This window comes from Periplaneta americana, chromosome 12, assembly GCF_040183065.1.
Source record: "Periplaneta americana isolate PAMFEO1 chromosome 12, P.americana_PAMFEO1_priV1, whole genome shotgun sequence".
Lineage (NCBI taxonomy): Eukaryota > Metazoa > Arthropoda > Insecta > Blattodea > Blattidae > Periplaneta > Periplaneta americana.
The window spans coordinates 123,765,260-123,784,223 of NC_091128.1; the positions used below are offsets into that span (position 1 = coordinate 123,765,260).

The 18,964-nt window shown below is 37.5% G+C and overlaps 1 protein-coding gene across 6 annotated transcripts in view; it reads left to right on the forward strand.

The window, feature by feature from the left end:
* LOC138710867 (uncharacterized) overlaps positions 1-18,964 on the forward strand; it is a 2,470,114-nt gene that overhangs the window by 2,079,987 nt on the left and 371,163 nt on the right. For 4 of the 6 annotated variants that reach the window (XM_069842040.1, XM_069842041.1, XM_069842038.1 and 1 more), the window contains one exon: positions 1,963-2,031. The exons of the other annotated variants lie outside the window; for them this stretch is intronic. In XM_069842040.1, the coding sequence (XP_069698141.1) occupies positions 1,963-2,031 (69 nt within the window). The remainder of the gene's footprint in view (positions 1-1,962; positions 2,032-18,964) is intronic. 6 annotated transcript variants of the gene reach the window in all.

Here is an 18,964-nt window from a genome sequence, read left to right on the forward strand (position 1 = left end):
GGGTATTGAGGTTTAAAGCAAAAATTCTGTAAAATAAGCGCAAAGTTGCAATTAATATGTCCTTCTTGCTATCCACTGACTACTAATAGTTTAAATAAATTGAATATTAATTGCTACTTTGCGCTGTATTTTACAGAATGTTTACTTTAACCCTCACTATCCATTCTTGACTTACACCACTTCTGCTCTGAACGGCTCATATATACCCAGATAGCTCGGCCTTATAGGCTTTGACGGTAACAACTTTTATAAGGTTTACTATGCTGCCATCTAGTTCTTACTAAAGGAGTCACATCATAATTCCCATTTGAATTGCATTAGCGACTGTAATGCCATCTCGTGTTCGTTTACGGCGGACGGATGGCGATCCTAGCGGTTGTTCTCTTCAAAGTGCAACTTATTTTAACATAGGGATGAGCTATCTGTTACTTATGTGATCTGGGATTATAGCAACTATTTCATAGCCTTTGAATAACTTCTACGGTTTAAGAGGACAATGCAAATGCATATGTACAAACGTACACATACATACATACATACATACATACATACATACATACATACATACATACATACATAGGCCTACATACTCGTACGTACGCACGTACATACATACATACATACATACATACATACATACATACATACATACATACATACATAATACATACATATTCGTACATACATACATATTCGTACATACATACATATTCGCACATACACACGTAATGATTAAAATAATGATCGCATGGACGGTCATTTTTAAACTAATAATTTTCAAATATATCATTATATGAATTTTAATAATTTAAGAATGTGTGTTTCTTGTTTTTCGCTAATATAGTTATGCACTACAAAATTAAGTGTAGGGGATAGTCGGGTAATATCGGACAGTTTCTTTCATCTACCACACGATGATAGTACCTGATTGACATGGTTACGTTTCTGTGATGTCGCATAGAGAAACGTAACCATGTCATTCAGGTACTACCATATGGTGGTAGATGAAAGAAACGCACTGTCCGATATTACCCGATGTCCGATACTACCCGACTCTCCCCTAAATGGTGGCATTAAAATAAATAAATATAGGTTTATATATTTGTTCGAGTTAAAGAATTTTGCTTTCTGGAATAGATCGCTTACTTCATTTTGTAGATGAATTGACGTTCTGGAAGCTTCTGTGAGAAAAATGAATCCGACATTCACACGAACATGAATCCGGACATTTCTAAACAGCTCCCTGCCGTTCTTCGAATGGAATAAACGCTTCTTCTTGGTTATATTTTTAATTCAAATAAAAATAATGACACCTCCTTCGTATATGTACATATTTTAAATAATCCATTACCGCCTTGCATTCCTTATACACATTTTAATTATAGGAATACTTCATTCTAATTTCTCTTCCTTGCCATTCGTTCATTTCATTTGGACACAGGTGGTTCGTTGGTAATATCTTTACATATTAATGTAGGCATGGGATTTTAACACCTCGCAATAAAACAAGAGATGTTTTATGTAATGGATCCAGCTCCCCTATAGAACATTAGGATACAATTTTATTGCATGTTTGTTAGACGAAACTGTTGCTTTAAGACGTGTCGGAGAAGTGGCTACCAGCTACCTGCATACACCCGGAGGAGAGCAGAGCTCTAATATAAACCAAGACTTCCCCGTCTTCAAGGAGATTACTTTAAAGTGTTATTACTGGGGTAGTGCTTCTCTAGTCAGGTAAGGCGTTCTTCGCCCTCTCCCTCTCCTCCGTTCGGTTAATTAGGGCTGTTGTAAACATGGTCAAAGTTCAAGATTCAGACAGGCAGCCAGCTCTTAACGGGGGAACTCAAAGTGTGTGAACTCACACCAAGGAATGCCAATATCACAGCTCTTCGCAGCGACTTGCAAACTGGACTGTTTGTAGTCTTCATTACAATGATGCCAGGAATTCCATTCTGCTTTCAGATGGTAACTTCGACGCTGCTTGAAGACGAGACATATCCTGGGGATTTTCACAGCAGTTTACTTAGCAATGTAAGTAAGATATATTTTAATACGTTAACAGCATTAGACTCAAACGTACAATTTTTAACATTTCATTTTCTGAAATATTCCTTATATCTTAACGGTCTTACTAATAAATAGGGACCGGATTTTTATGTAATATCAAGGTGTGAAATATGTACATACTTATGTAAGAAAAATAAGCTGAATATGTCCCAAAATAATAATAATAATGATGATGATTTATTTTAGCTGGCAGAGTTAAGGCCGTAAGGCCTTCTCTTCCACTCAACCAGAAAAAGTATACATACATATGATCAACTTACAAAGAATTCAACAATTTGATTTAGATAAGAGCTACATGTATACAATAGTTATTTACGAATTAAACAACAAAATACTATGAACTATTAATTAAACACTGAAATACAAACTATGTAGCAGAATTAAGCTAAAATACATAGAATGTTAATATATTTCAAATAATGTTAGATAATAGAAAGAGATTATTATGAGACAATTTTGAAAATACAGCACTATCAGGATGCATGTCTAAAGGAAGGAGTAACAATGTAGACAGTGATAGTTTAAGTCAGTATGATTGGAGTGAAATGCTAAGAAGGTTATCTTTTAAGCTGTTTTTAAACGTGTTTATTGTCTTGCAGCCCATAATACTTTGTGACAGGGAATTCCATTGTCGCGAGGTGGATACTGTAAAAGATGATGAATAACGAGATGTAAAATCATGAAAATATTTAATATCAATATCTGCGCTGGTTTGTATTGTTAAGCCTAGATATTTGTAGTCTGGTACAATTTTTAATTTTTTGTTCTTCATGACGATTTCTACTGTTTCTGGTGCTCTTCTGCCGTTTCGGAGTATCATCATTTCTGTCTTGTCCACATTTATATCAAATTTATTTTATTGCACCATTTTACCATGATGTTTAGTGTTTCTTTCAACTTTGTAAAGTCTTTAGACCCTACTACTATGTCGTCCGCTTATGCGTATGAGATTATTCCCTCCTTGATTTTTACAATACAGAGTAGTTGTATGAGAAAGGTTGCATTTGTTCACTCATATTTACAGTGGGGGGTAAGGGGTGAGTGCCTCTTTTACTTCCTGGATCTTAGATGTTATGTTTCGTCCCGAAATATATCCTTTCTCGGGTAAGTAAAAAGGCTTATTTCAAATTGTAAACTTCCCCAGCAGCAGTTCTCTTTTTCCTGTTAAAGTAGTAAAAATGAATAAAACCCCTAAATATGTAGATTTATGTAATACCAAGCCATAATATGTAATGTGGGGTAAATATGTAAAACTATGTAGTATCAAATTTTAATATATTAATGGTAATTACAAGTACGCAAAGATTTGTTATTTATATACGGTTAGGTTGAAAGAAATATAATATGTAATTACATAAAAATCCGGTCCCTACTAATAAACCGTGTATACTTTTTATACGAGACTTGTGCAGAGTTGTGCGTAAGCGATGGATGTATAAACAGCCTTTAACTATACAATGGGAATTGCTTTGCAATAGTTATATACACGAAACCCCTCCTTTAAACGTTGTATATAGAGAAAAAATGGCCGCCTCTCTAACAGCTGTTCGTATCGACTGTCATTTTATGATGATTGTTGCCTTGCAACCACAGAAGAACAAACCAAAGAGCACAGAATAATTAGAATAATATTGCTGTAGCTCGTACTCTTTGACCGAAATATAGTGTGGTAATCGATCAGAGTCAGTTGTACTATCGACACATAACATGGAACACTAGAGCGCTCTACCGGATGCAATAGAGAACCTCAGATATTCTATTACCTTTCGTAACGAAGTAATGACGAAACTACGACGTGCAGAACTAACAGTACAGTACTTGAAAACAAACCAGCTACAATTATTTTCTTCGCAGTTCTTGCGCTGAAACCAAAAACATCCAACCTTTTCGGGGACTGGTACATGTCGCACACATGACATTCTTGTTGTGTTCTTGACATTTAACTCCAGTTACTACGAACTGTGGATCAAAAGTAACAATGACCCCCATCATGATACCATGACGATTCGTATCTCGAATTTCATCGTCGCAATATCCTCTATCACACTCCGGTCTTCTAAGACGCCATTTAGTATTCACTCTATGAATAAACTGATATTATATGCGAGTACAATATTGCAAAATTGTCACTTAAATGAACAATATGTTCGGCTGATTTCTAATGAGTATAGTGAATATTAATGACAATATCCATTCACATTATACAGAGTGTTCCCGGGCTAATGTTACAAACTTTCAGGGATGATGAGGAAGGGCACATGTATCAATTTGAGATAAGGAACCATGGTCCGGAAATGACTGAGTCGAAAGTTACAAGCAAAAATAGTTGTGTGGAAATGAAATAATTTTATTCCTCTGTACACCTTATTTATGTGTATTTATCTGTACATCTTACACATACTGTATTCATCTGACGTTGTTTACGTTGTCTACTTACAGTATTCCAGTCAGTGCGCTGTCTGAGGGATGGGGACAGGAAACTACACTAAAGCAATGTAAATAGCGTAATGTGTAACGGACATGGTCGGTCCTGATATGCACGTCTGTAGACAGCAGTGTATGTATACAAGTTGCAATGTCCAGTCGATCAGTCCTAGTGAAATGGAGGAGTACACGAGAGCGGAATATGCAGACATGATTTTCGAATACGGATGAGCCAATGGGAACAGTAAACAAGCTCATAGATTGTATCGGTACAAGTACCCACGTAGGAGACATCCGACCCATATCATCTTTCCACGACTTTTCCAAAGATTAAGAGAAGGAGGGCACGTGGTGCCAAATTACAATTTCATTTCCACACAACTATTTTTGCTTATAACTTTCGACTCGGTCATTTCCGGACCAGGGTTCCTGATCTCAAATTTATACATGTGCCCTTCCCCATCATCCCTGAAAGTTTGTAACACTAGCCCGGAAACACCCTGTATATTAATACAGATTAATAAAAAATATTGCTCTTTTACCAGTGTCACCCATAATGACCATGTTAGATAATTGCAAGAAAAATTAGAGTATTCAAACAAACTCAGTCTCATCACAAAAAAATCATCTTTCACTCGCTGGAAATTCAGTTTGAGTCTCCAGCACAGGAATTTCTCTTTACTTAATACATCAGATCGACTGTGTGTCTGTTCTTCACTCCAGTCTTAATTATTTCACATATAATTGTAGATTGTCGAACTAGTCCGGGTACCCTAAATTTATAGGACTCCTTCCAGATGGCTTGTAGTGTGTAGGAACACACTAAACCAATTGACAAGGTGCAATAAAATGCACCTTGCGTGGATTCTGAACTCTGATTTACTTCCTAACAGGTAACGAAAAGGCTATTTTACTGTATCTCATAGGAGGGTTTCTATCACCCAATTTGACCAAAACCTTTACAGAACTTTTCCAAGCTTTGAACTTGGAGCACTCAAATATACAGGGTGGCACACTAAATGTCATACCATTTATTTTACACGTAACACGTATTGGTTTGTATTAAAGCTTTACAAAATTATACAGAATTAATAATTAGGATTTGGAATTTTATCTCTAATGCAAAACATGTTCCATATGACCGCCGTTTTGCCTCACAACCTCTTGCAAACGAACCCTTACATTCGTCACCACTTTTCGACACAAGTCTTCAGATAGCGCACGGCACAACTCCACTAGAAGGGCTCTGAGCTGCACCACATTTTCTGGCCTCCTTTGGTAGACTTTCTCTTTTTTGGAATCCCCATAAAAAGAAATCGCACGGATTAATGTCCGGGCTATGAGGCGGCTACATTTTGCCGCAACCATGTCGTTCAGGAAACCGATGTGACATCACACGAAAATCAAACATCTCGTGCAGGTAATCCAGAATGGTGTTTGCAGTGTGTGGACGGGCTCCATCCTGCATGAACCACTGTGTTTCCATAGTGAGACCTTTTGCCATGAGATGGGGGATAAAACTGCTTTCCAACATGGTTTTGTATCGAACTTGGTTGACAGTTTCATCGAAGAAAATTGGACCGATAATTCCGTGGCTCGAAATTGCGGCCTATACAGCAACTTTTGCCCCAAACATTTCTTTTTCATGCATCATGCGAGGAGGTTCCCTAGCGCATAATAGAACGTTTTGTTTTTCACAACACAGAACAACTTTCACCTTGTGTTCAATAGTCAATCGCCCGTTGTCCGCCATTTCACAAATTGATATTCGTGCTCGTAGCTGTGGTTACATCCAAATTGTGATGTTACCTATCGGATTTTCCATTAATTTCGGCATTCACTAGCGCAATTAGAAACATCGAAACTACAATATTAAAATTTTAATGTGATAGTTAAATGGTATGACATTTCGTGTGCCACCCTGTATTTTTTAAAGAAATCTCTAGATTCCTGCAGTTAAGAAAAGACAAAGTTGTCACGGATGAAAACTGCTTTTATTAGCCTACTTCATAGGAGGTATACAAACAAGGTGGAAGAGATAGTGACATGCCACTGTCGCAGGTAGGGGACCACCAAGTCATTGCATTCACTGATGTAGGTGAGATGGGGTTAAAGAAGAAATATCTTTACTTTTCCAGTCACTGGTTTTGTAGGTGTATAAGAATCTCTTCAATTCTCAGCCATGTACACAATTCGTTAGGAAAATAAGTAGGTCTATACAAAGAGTTAGGGTAGAGAAATTGAAGAAGGTCATTAATTTATAAAGAGAGAAGTGAAGACTACTTGTAGTTGATGATGTATGATAGAATCCCAGTAGTATTCTTGATAAACGAGCTTGAAGGAATAGGATATATGGATAGACCTAAGAGAAGAAAATAGAGAAAATTTGAAGTCTGGATAAATTGAACAAATACAGACTGTGAAGAAGAAGAAAAAATAAGGGTAGGCAGAATGAAGAAATGATAAACTTAAGAAAATAAGTGAAATAAGAAAATTAGGAAAGGAAAGAAAGAAGAAAAACAGAAATATGAAAAGGAAGAATAGAAATAGTGAGAAATAGATCAATAAAATGAAAATGAAAAGAAGCGAAATAAGTATATGTACAATGTCATGAAGAAGTAGATTAATATTGAGTATAAGACGAATATGAAGGCTAGAGAGAATATTAGGAGTAAAATGAGAAGTCCACACTTGTGGAGTAACGATTAGCACGCCTGGCCGCGAAACCAGGTGGTCCGGGTTCGATTCCCGGTCGGGGCAAGTTATCTGGTTGAGGTTTTTTCCGGGATTTTTCCTCAACCCAATATGAGCAAATGCTGGGTAACTTTCGGTGCTGGACCCCGGACTCATTTCACCGGCATTATCACCTTCATCTCAGTCAGACGCTAAATAACCTAAGCTGTTGAAAAAGCGTCGTAAAATAACTATTAAAAAAGAAAGAGAAGATAAATACTAAGAAGTAAATGTGAAAGAAAAATGTGAAGAATTTGCAGGCGTAGTATGCAAAGAAGAAAGAGAAGAAGAATACGAGATGAAATGGAAAATAGGAACACGAAAGCAAAAGAGAAAAGTAACACGAAGATAAAAAGAGAGGAACACTAAAGTAATGAAGGGAAGGAACACGGAGATAAAAGAGGAAAGGGACATGGAGATGAAAGAGAAGACGATCACGGAGGTAATGGATGAGAGGAAAACAGTAACGAAGGAGGAGAGGAACGCGGAGGTAAAGAAGAGGAACACGGAGTTAATGGATGACAGGAACACGATGGTAAAGGAGAAGGAAGAGAAACACGGAATTAAAAGAGAGAAACACGAAAGTAAAGGAGGAAAGGAACACGGATTGTGAAGAGGAGAGGATCATGGAGGTAAATGAGGAAAAAATCACAGAGGTAAAGAGGAGAGGAAAATGGAGATTAAGTAGGAGGAAAAGAACACGGAGATAAAAGAGAAGACGACCACGGAGGTAATGGATGAGAGGAAAACAGTAACGAAGGAGGAGAGGAACACGGAGTTAATGGATGATAGGAACACGGTGGTAAAGGAGAAGAGAAACACGGAATTAAAAGAGAGCAACACGAAGATAATGGAACACGGTGATAAAAGAAGAGACGAACACAGTGATAAAGGAGGAGAGGAAACCATTGATAACGTAAGAGAGGAGCACGGTGGTAAAGGGTGAGAGGAACACAATGGTAAAAGAGAAGGGGATACGGAAGCAATTGATAGGATGAACACGGTCATAATTGGTTATTTTACGACGCTTTATCAACTGCTATGGTTATCTAGTGTCTAAGTGAGATGAAGATGATAGCACTTGCGAAATTAGTCCTGTGTCCAGCGCCGAAAGTTACGCAGCATTTGCTCTTAATGGATTGAGGGAAAACTCTGGAAAAAATTTCAAGCAGGTAACTTGTCTAAGAGGAACACGAAGGTAAAGAAGGAGAAAAATCCAGATGTAAATGAGGAGAGAAACACGTGTAAAGGATGAAAGAAACACGAAGATAAAGAAGGAAAGGAACACAGACGTAGAGGAGGAGAGGAACACGTAGGTAAAGACTAAGAGGAATACGAAGCTAAAGAAGGAGAAAAATCCAGAGGTAAAGGAGGAGAGAAACACGTGTAAGGATGAAAGAAACACGAAGATAAAGAAGGAAAGGAACACAGACGTAGAGAAGGAGAGGAACACGTAGGTAAAGACTAAGAGGAACACGAAGCTAAAGAAGGAGAAAAATCCAGAGGTAAAGGAGGAGAGAAACACGTGTAAGGATGAAAGAAACACGAAGATAAAGAAGGAAAGGAACACAGACGTAGAGGAGGAGAGGAACACGTAGGTAAAGACTAAGAGGAACACGAAGGTAAAGGAGGAGAAAAACGAAGAGGTAAAGGAGGAGAGAAATACGAAGATGAAGGAGGAAAGAACACAGGGGAAAGGGGGAGAGTAGCACAAAGGTAAAGGGAGGGAATTAACAATAACGGGGAGGAGAGGAATATGAAATGAAAGATGATAGATAAGAAGAATTAGAAAAAGAAAGGGATGAGAAGTGAAAGGGGGAATAGGAGGAACAATAAAAACTATTTATAAGTGCAGAAAGGAGAAAAAAATATTGAGATATTGAAACGATGAAGATGGTTGATAAGGAGTAAAAGCAATGAATGCAGGAACGTTAAAGGAGGAAAACTTGAAGATGATGATTGTGAGGAAGATGGAAATTAAGGACAATATGAAGAGGTAGAAAAAGATCAAGATGTTGGTGCTAGCGTATCCTTTCTTTCACACAAGACCTTCATAGGCGGCATCATGGAAAAAGTCAGATAGGACAACAGTCCTATAAAAACTGAGAGCTTTTCAGTGTCCGAATTAGACGATACTGTACACTTTCCGTCTAAGGGTACTTGAGTACACACCACTGATTGCAAACTTTTTTTTCATCTGCCGGATAATGAGGTTTTCTGGGTATGATTTCTGACCCCTCAGCGGGAGTCTTTTTCCTCTCTAAGTACATACTTGAAATGGGGTTCGGCTGTCGGGAAAGCAATTCTACCCGTCACTCTGGCTTACTATTATCTGGTCGCATCTCGTTAGATTTAAAGCGATACAAAACAAACACTGTTTTCAACGAAAGGGATTTCGGCTTCCTAATATTTTTCCGAGAATGTTATTAATTTTAACACGGATGATGCTGTTAGTTTGTCTTTCGACACCAAAACAGTTGACATACCTATCAACAGGAATTCATTTATTAATAGTACACAATTTAAAGTGTTTAGAAATAGGGAACTAGATCTAACGGAAGATTTGTATTGCGATAAATGTATTTGTGCGAGATCGTGCGTATTTGCTTGGTTTCCGCACAAAACCAATCCGCGGAAAGTCTAAAATTCCACATTCAGTATTCCCAACCTAACACACATAACAATTTCCCTCTTCTTACCGCTTAAGTGACATATTGATTTTACTGCTTTAGGCTTTTAACATATTATTTTTAGAGACGTTCAATATAGTAATAATTATAAATTGGAAACTTACCACTGCAATTTCACCTAAATTGCACTCTTAGGCCTAATTATTGTTTTTAAATATTTGCAAAAATTAATTAAACTCTACAACTCCACTAAAGTTACTGCATTCGTGATGCAAGTAACATTAAGGAAGCCGTGAAAAAATCAACAAGATTCCAGACTCATCATAGACTGGGGGAAAAAAAAGACAAACGTATATCACGGCCTGCTGGAGTATAGTAAACACAGAAAACATTTTGAAGCAACAATGTTGAAGATAGATATTTTTGTTTTGCAAATTGCCGTCATTGAACAGAAACCAAGATGGAGATTTCATTGCAACTAATTAGAAATTCCTCTTTCAGGTATGTAATAAACGATCTTCGCACAAAATAATGTACGATGTACGAGCGGTATGTTTTCTTTCAATTCTCGGAAATTAAAAAAGCTCGACTACGTTTCGCTTTTTCAAACTTTTCCTCGAACATGAAAACTTCAACATACCGCTCTTGTAACGCATATTACTAATATGTTGCTTTAGTATCATGGACAATTGTTCGTTTATTAAAATTGAAGGGTTCAGAGCCATAGTGGGCCAAGCGCCATTTATTTATTTCTTTTTATTTTATTGGGTTATTTTACGACGCTGTATCAACATCTAGGTTATTAAGGGCCGTATTCATAGACATTTTTAGCTCGGGCTTCCGGTGGATGATCAGCGTTTTTTGTCTTCATAAACCAGTGTTAGCGATAGGATATGATTTGAATTCTATACAAGTAACCAGTGGATAGCCGAAGCTAGTTTAGCACGCTCGTAGCGCGTGCTGCGAAATGTCTAGGAATAGAACCCTTAGCGTCTGAATGATATGAAGGTGATAATGCCGGTGAAATGAATCCGGGGTCCATCACCGAAAGTTACCCAGCATTTGCTCGTATTGGGTTGAGGGAAAATCCCGGAAAAAACCTCAACCAGGTAACTTGCCCCGACCGGGATTCGAACCCGGGCTACCTAGTTTCGCGGCCAGACGCGCACCAGACAGGTGTGGACTAGCGCCATTTACTAAAACCGTAGAAAACAAGAGTTGAAATGAAGTTATTACCGTAGTCTAGTATATACAGTCACGAAGCTTCAGCTGTGAGGGTGCTAGGAACAATAGACTGTACCGGTACTATTTCGCATTGTCTGTAATGAGGCGATATTGGCGATCCTAGTGGTTAGCAACTATCTGTGTACGCATATTTACTAGACTACATATTGAGCTTCGTGACTGTATATACTAGACTGTGTTATTACCATAATTCAATGGAAACATATAGCAAGTAATATAAAGTATACACATTAAAACTAAATGATATGTTAATCTTCATTAAACTATGGCATTCACTTAACTTTAACCCTTGCTTTCTCCATTTTTAATAAATGATGCTTGGCCCACTATGGCTCTGAATCCTTCAATTTATGTTTAATGTAACTTCTATTATCGACGGTCATGGACGCATGATTTTAGGCCATGAAATCAACCCTATCTTCCTTCTACTTCAGCTCATGCTCTACTTTATCATCCTATCAACCTCCACATTTTCCCTTTCTTTGTAATTCTTCTGTTCTTCCATTCCATCTTATTCTCCTCCTCCACTACCTTATTTTTTTCCTATTTCTCCCCTTCTGTCTACTAATAGTCTTCCACTTTCTTTCTCTTCCTCCTCCTCCTCCTCCTCCTCCTCATCATCATCATCATCATCATCATCATCTTTATATACTATTTCTGGTAATAAAATATTTCGATACCGAATGAAAGTTAATACATTTTTTTTTTTCAAAATTAGCACACCATGCATAGCGTAGCCCGCCGAAGTGATGTGTAACTTGAAAATAGGTCACGGTCCTGCCATCTGTCCGCAATGTGCGAAACCCGAATCACGCAAGCGAAATGGGTAAGCATTAGATCCACACACATGCGCGAGCTCCTTGAATGCGAGCGGAAAACGACACTTTCAATGTCTACTGTAAGGTAGTTTTTTTTTTATAATCCATTTCTGCTTCCGTCGTTGTGAGCAACATTTTATCAGCTGATGCTCGACCCGTCGCCCGGAAGCCAGTTCCTGTGCTACGGCAGCCATAATATATATTAAGGACCCAGTATATATATATATATATATATATATATATATATATATATATATATATATATATATATATATATATTTATTTATTTAAACATAACATTGTCATCTAAAAGGTAAAAATGTTTATAATAACGTCTTGGGGTAAATTAGGAAATAATTTGCAAAATATCCCTTATTTTCAATCTGAAAACTTGGCAATCCTATCGTGATTGGATCTCACGCTCTTCTTGCATCCTTCTCCTCATTATTGTATTGAGAGTGATGATGAAGATAAATAAGACAAAATTAGGCCTATACTTCGTTCCATAATGTCTGACAGGCGACGTAAACATTTCCGGCCTTGGAGGAGAGAAGTATAATTGATATTCAACCAATGGCACACGTCTCATTCAACGCTTGTCTTGAAATTGGACAAGGTAGATCGCTTCAGACCACCTAACTTCAAGACAAGAGAATGCCTTAATTGATTTACCAACACCATCTAATATTAGAACATGATGAAACTTTGGTTCATTGATATTCGTTTTATAGGTAATTTGTCCTTTCAAATGCCTTTAACTTCAACGTATTTATGTATTCCTAATTATGCTTTGTGTGGTAGGTATACAATTTTGGCAAATAGTTATTATTCTCGCATGTTTATCAAAAACATATTTTCTTTTATTTTAATATGAAATATGCGTTGAATGAGACCTCTGCCACTGGTTCAATAGCAATTATCCTTCTCTCGCTCTCTGGCTCTGTTGGCAATGTTTACGTCGCCTGTCAGACATGGAACGAAGAATAGGTATATTAAAAAAGATGGACATGAAGCTAAAGGAAAGCAGATGAAGAGAGATGATTGTCTAATGGTGATGATGATAATGATGATGCTGGAGATGAAGAAAAATGTAAAGTTCAGAATTATTATGGAGAAGAAAATAACATAATGAAAGTGATAATGGCAATGTTGATAAAAAATAAGGGGAAACGTTGAAAAATATTAAGAAAAGGAAGATAAAGAACAAGAAGGAAAGAAGAAAATTGCTGTTCACTCTTGAACTTCTCGAGTTGGCGTCCGAGAGCGATGCGGTTCCACAGAATTCCAAGGTGGGGGATGTGGGACGAAGTTAACTTGCAGATTTTTATGTAAATAATGCTGGGAGATGGACGGGCTATGACGCTCCCTCCGACCGCTTTCTTTGTGGTGCCTAGACGGCGGTGGATGCCGGTGAATGCACATGTCCTGTAAGTTCTCCACCGACTCGGGAAATGGCGGCACAGTTTTTATGGATTCCACACTCTAGCGGAAGTTCCGGCCGGTCGGCGGAACGACCTCATACATGATGCTCTGGAGTCCGTTCTATATGGGCTTCCTGTTCCGGATTGTATTCGCGTACTCTTACTGGGGGGGGGGGGGGCGCACTCCGCTCGAGGGTAACCCCGGACGAGGGTTCAAAAGGGAATCCACGATACAAAAACAGACAAGTGGGGTGAATTGCTCTGTGTTTCAGTCAGGTCAGCATATACGATGCCATTTCAGTGGTATAAACATGCCTTCGAGTTCTAAGCTGTTGCAAAATTTTGTCCTAATGTCACATTTCGGATATTTAAGGCTGTAGTCCCCCTCTCTATCAATCTAGCGTTTAATAGAGGCAATTTTCCGGTCCGCTAATGGCCCCACCGAGCACAACTTACTGTTCTTAATGCTCTGGTCCTTAGATTTATTTGCGGTGGCAAGTTTTCTTTTATGTGTGCATACATCTACATTCGTATCTCCTTTGGTCCTTTTTGCAATTTCTTGCAGTAAAAATAGGCCTACTTGCTGTCTTGTGTGCGTGTTTGTGTTTACATGTAACTGTTCAGATGAAGTTTTTCATGCTGCCAGGAATATATGGTAGTGAGTTCGACTTTCGGCATGGTAATGAATGTTTGTTCATTATATATATGGCAAGAGTTCTTAACCTTTATTGGTCAAGACCCAAAGTCAGCTTGGCAATTAACTTGAGTGATCTATGGGCCTATTTTGAATTTAAACAGTGATAATGAAATAATACGGTATAAAGTAGCGCAAAATTATTATTATTATTATTATTATTATTATTATTATTATTATTATTATTATTATTTCGTCAACTATCCGAAGACAGATCTGAATCTCACAAGTGATACCAACAAGTCACCACTTATGAGGCAACTAGGCCAGGAGATAATCCGTAATACGAGATACACTATTGTATTTACAAAGTTGTTGTTCACCTGATGATGGTAAGAAATCTGTATCATAGTCTATTTCAGATTTGCTCCAGTAACGTCTTGTGACGTACAACGAATATTTTCAGAGTACAAATATTGCTTTCATTTTCTGAACATTAAAGAAGTATTTCTTTTGGTAATATGAAAATGTTCATTGTTGTTTGTTATAATGAGGCTAGAACCATAATTGTATACTTTGTATGTAATTTTTATATGTATGGGTAAATTATATCAGATTTTTCGTATTCGACAGATATTGGAGAAAAAATGGAAGTATAAGGGTACAGTACATCAGTTATTCAAAGATTTGAAAAAGGCATACGACTCGGTTAAGAGAAAAGTTTTATATAATATTCTTATTGAAATTGGTATTCCCAAGAAACTAGTTCGATTAATTAAAATGTGTCTTAGTGAAACTTACAGCAGAGTTCGTATAGGCCAGTTTCTATCTGATGCTTTTCCAATTCACTGCGGGTTAAAGCAAGGAGATGCACTATCACTTTTGCTTTTTAACTTCGCTCTAGAATATGCATTAGCAAAGTTCAGGATAACAGAGAGGGTTTGGAATTGAACGGGTTACATCATCTTCTTGCCTATGTGGATGACGTGAATATGTTAGGAGAAAATGCACAAACGTTTAGGGAAAACACGGAAATTTTACTTGAAGCAAGTAAAGCGATAGGTTTGGAAGTAAATCCCAATAAGACAAAATATATGATTATGTCCCGTGACCAGAATATTGTACGAAATGGAACTATAAAAATTGGAGATTTATTCTTTGAAGGGGTGGAAAAATTCAAATATCTTGGAGCAACAGTAACAAATATAAATGACACTCGGGAGGAAATTAAATTATTCGGTTGAGAAGCTTTTGCCATCTAGTCTTCTGTCAAAAAATCTGAAAGTTAGAATTTATAAAACAATTATATTACCGGTTGTTCAATATGGTTGTGAAACTTGGACTCTCACTTTGAGAGAGGAACAGAAATTAAGGGTGTTTGAAAATAAGATTCTTAGGAAAATATTTGGGACTAAGAGGGATGAAGTTACAGGAGAATGGAGAAAGTTACACAACGCAGAACTGCACGCATTGTAGAGAATGGAGAAAGTTACACAACGCAGAACTGCACGCATTGTATTCTTCATCTGACATAATTAGGAACATTAAATCCAGACGTTTGAGATGGACAGGGCATATAGCATGTATGGGCGAATCCAGAAATGCATAGAGAGTGTTAGTTGGGAGGCCGGAGAGAATAAGACGTTTGGGGAGGCCGAGACGTAGATGGGAGGATAATATTAAAATTGATTTGAGGGAGATGGGATATAATGATAGGGGCTGGATTAATTTGGCACAGGATAGGGACCAATGGCGGGCTTATGTGAGGGCGGCAATGAACCTCCAGGTTCCTTAAAAGCCATTTGTAAGTAAGTAAGTAAGTATGGGTAAGTTATTTTAGTTTTGGAGTAAAGAAGTTAATAATTACAAATTATTGTTTTTATATTATTCATTTATGGTTTTCTTGTTTTAAGACCGTGAACTTTTGGAATACTCTGTGGCTTAGTGCACAGGATTTTCTCTTCTCAATAAAGAGATTCGTGGTTAAATTTCGTCGTGGAAGAGATTTATGTCCATTCCACGGGACTTGGTGTTTCACCCTTGTCTTGTACTTATCCTGTGATGTCTGAATGGTGGCCCTGCATCGTGACATCACACAGTCAAAGAGGCGTGCCATGTGAAACTACTTAATAGCCTATTAGCAGGGGCAGTTATTTATGGAGATTAATTTTATCATTTGCGTTTTTTAATATTGGTGTCGGCGGAGATTGTTGGAGATTGATTTGTACTCTTGGCGGAAATTAATGGATATTTTGGAAAATATAATTATTTTGGAATTGGAGTATTAACTCAGAATGAATATTAGGTACTTTCAAATAATTGACTTTAAAGGTTCGTTGGATTCTGGTAAAGGTGCGGTATGTCCAATAGACAATATTTGTTGGATTGAGACTGTGTATATGTGTTGAAAAAGTATCCATTATGTTAGGAGGTGATGGTATGCGTCAAAACAAGAAAAAAATGTCTAATAATCATGGTCCTACAGCACATACTTTCTGAGATCTGAACACTTGTTGATAGCAGGTACTCAATGTGACATCCATTTATGGCAATGCATTTTTCTCCTCTACAATACAGCAGACTATCAGATAATCATACCGTAGTTGATGGAATACTGATACGTCACAAGGAATACTGAAAACAAAAGTTTCGTTACGGATATGAGCGGGGCTCAGCAGAGATGGTGTTCGTGTATGGGCTGATGAAAATCCCCATGCAGTTGAAGAAATAAGGCATCAGCACCGATTCTCAATCAACGTATGGGTAGGCGAGATTAACAGGAGCTCGTTATCAGGACTTTCTTATTAACGTATTACCTACCTTGCTGGAGTATGTGCCATGTCAGCAAAGACTACAGATGTGGTTCATGCACGATGACACACCAGTACATTTTCTCCGCAATGTGCGTCAACACCTGACGCTGACATTTCAGGACCGCTGGATTGATTGGGGAGGCCTCACACCTTAGCCTGTTCGTTTCCTAAACTTTAATCCCCTATACGTTTGGTTATCAAGAACAACCAGGTCAATTTCAAAGTGTGCGTGATTCCTTACGACGAAGGACAGAGGAATGGACGACACATTGAGCACCTCTTATGAACAAATGTTCAGATCTCAGAAAGTATGTGTTGTAGGACCCATCTTTATTGGACATTATTTTCTTGTTTTGATGCATACTAGCACCTCCTAAAATATTGGATACTTTTTTTAACACCCTGTATAAGAAATTGAAGTGGAAAAAAAAATCCGAAAAAAAAAACATCAGAATATGAAATTCGCTATAAAACGACGCAATAGTAATAATTCGCGAATGTGTTCATATTTCGCTATTAGAACTCTATTTTGCGATTTATCGCCATTGTTTTATCCGCATATTATTAATCAGAATGACTTAATTCGTAAAGATTAGTAAAAAGCTATTGTATATCTATTAAGTCATGGTTTTCGCGAACATCATAAATACCCGACTCTGCCTATTATTCCTATTAGTATACAAAAATAGATATGTACTAGAGAATAACAACAATCGAGAAAGGGAGACTAACAGCGCCGCAAAGCCGAAAACTCTCACGACAATGTTGAATTACGTCGCGTCCTTGACGTAAAGACTACCGAGTCGGCATTGATCATCTCCCGAAGTCCCGAAGTAGCCTTCAATCGCCACAGTTGTTTTTATACCTGACTGAACTTTTATCTACTTTCGCAACTGTTATAGCCTATATACCAGGGGCGTATTTTGCTGGCTACCGGGGCTACCGGCGGTAGCCCAAGGAAATTGCAAAAGAAAAAGTTTATAATATAACATAATGTAATAATTTTGTATTATTAGTTTTACCATAGTAATTAAAATTAAAGTAATTGTTAGATATATTTTGTGTAATAATAGGGTCAGCGGTAGCCCAAACCCGTTAACCAGTATTATATACTGTATATGTATAAACAATCAAGTAGCCTATTTGAAACATCTCTACCTTTCAGTCTCAAGTAAAAAGATATGCATGTTATGTTTTATGTTTCTTAGAAATGCAAATTTATTTGAGAATTACTTTTTTTTTTTCTATTTATATAACCATAGGTAATATCATATAATAGAATCAGATCATTTTGATAACTAAGATACTGTTCTGTTTTGTCTTTTTGTCTCATTTAAACATTTATAATGTTATTTATTTCAATGATGTATATTATTCAAAGTTACGAAATCTTTCCAAGCCCACCAAATGCTATTTCGAGAATGACGAGCGAGACTCGAAGCGCAGCAAGAATGACGAGCCGAGACTCGACGGACAAATGCAGCGAACACAGCGAGCGAGAGCGGCAGTTAGTTTTGTTCAGCTCTAATATGTACCTAGGCCTACATAATATTATAGCACCTCAAGCAGAGGAAGTAGTAGCAGCAGTAGTGCAGCAGAAGTAAAAGTAGTACATATTAATGTTAGAGTTACATAACGTTTTGTATAAATATTATAAAGATATAAATGAAGACAGTAAAATTTATGAGCTTGTCAGTAGGCCTACACATAATATTGGACATGCGATTCGCATTTAACAGTAAGGTGCAGTACATAAACAACCAAGGAAACAGTGATGTGCGTTTAATTACTATGCAATGAAGGTCCGTTAGTGCCCATAGTTAGCGAGAGCGTGGAGTAGTAGCGGCTAGCTAAGAGATACTGGATCTATGTACAACAGAAGGACTGAACCAATTAGGGTTATCTCTGAAAAGGTCGTCCAGTATCGTCGTCATTAAGGACAGTGCACGTGTCATCAATACCATCATTACCATCTAATTTTCTGCATCGCTTCCTAGATTGTCATCATTGTCATCATCACATGTATCCCTCAATTATAAAACAGGTGGCGAGAGGGTGGAACAAGAAGAGGAAGGGGTTGAGGGGGTAAGTGAAATCTTGCCAAGAGAGGTTGGGTAAATATTTGGCCGGGCTTGGAGGACAAATATTGGACATACTCCTAGCCCCAGGTTCATTACCA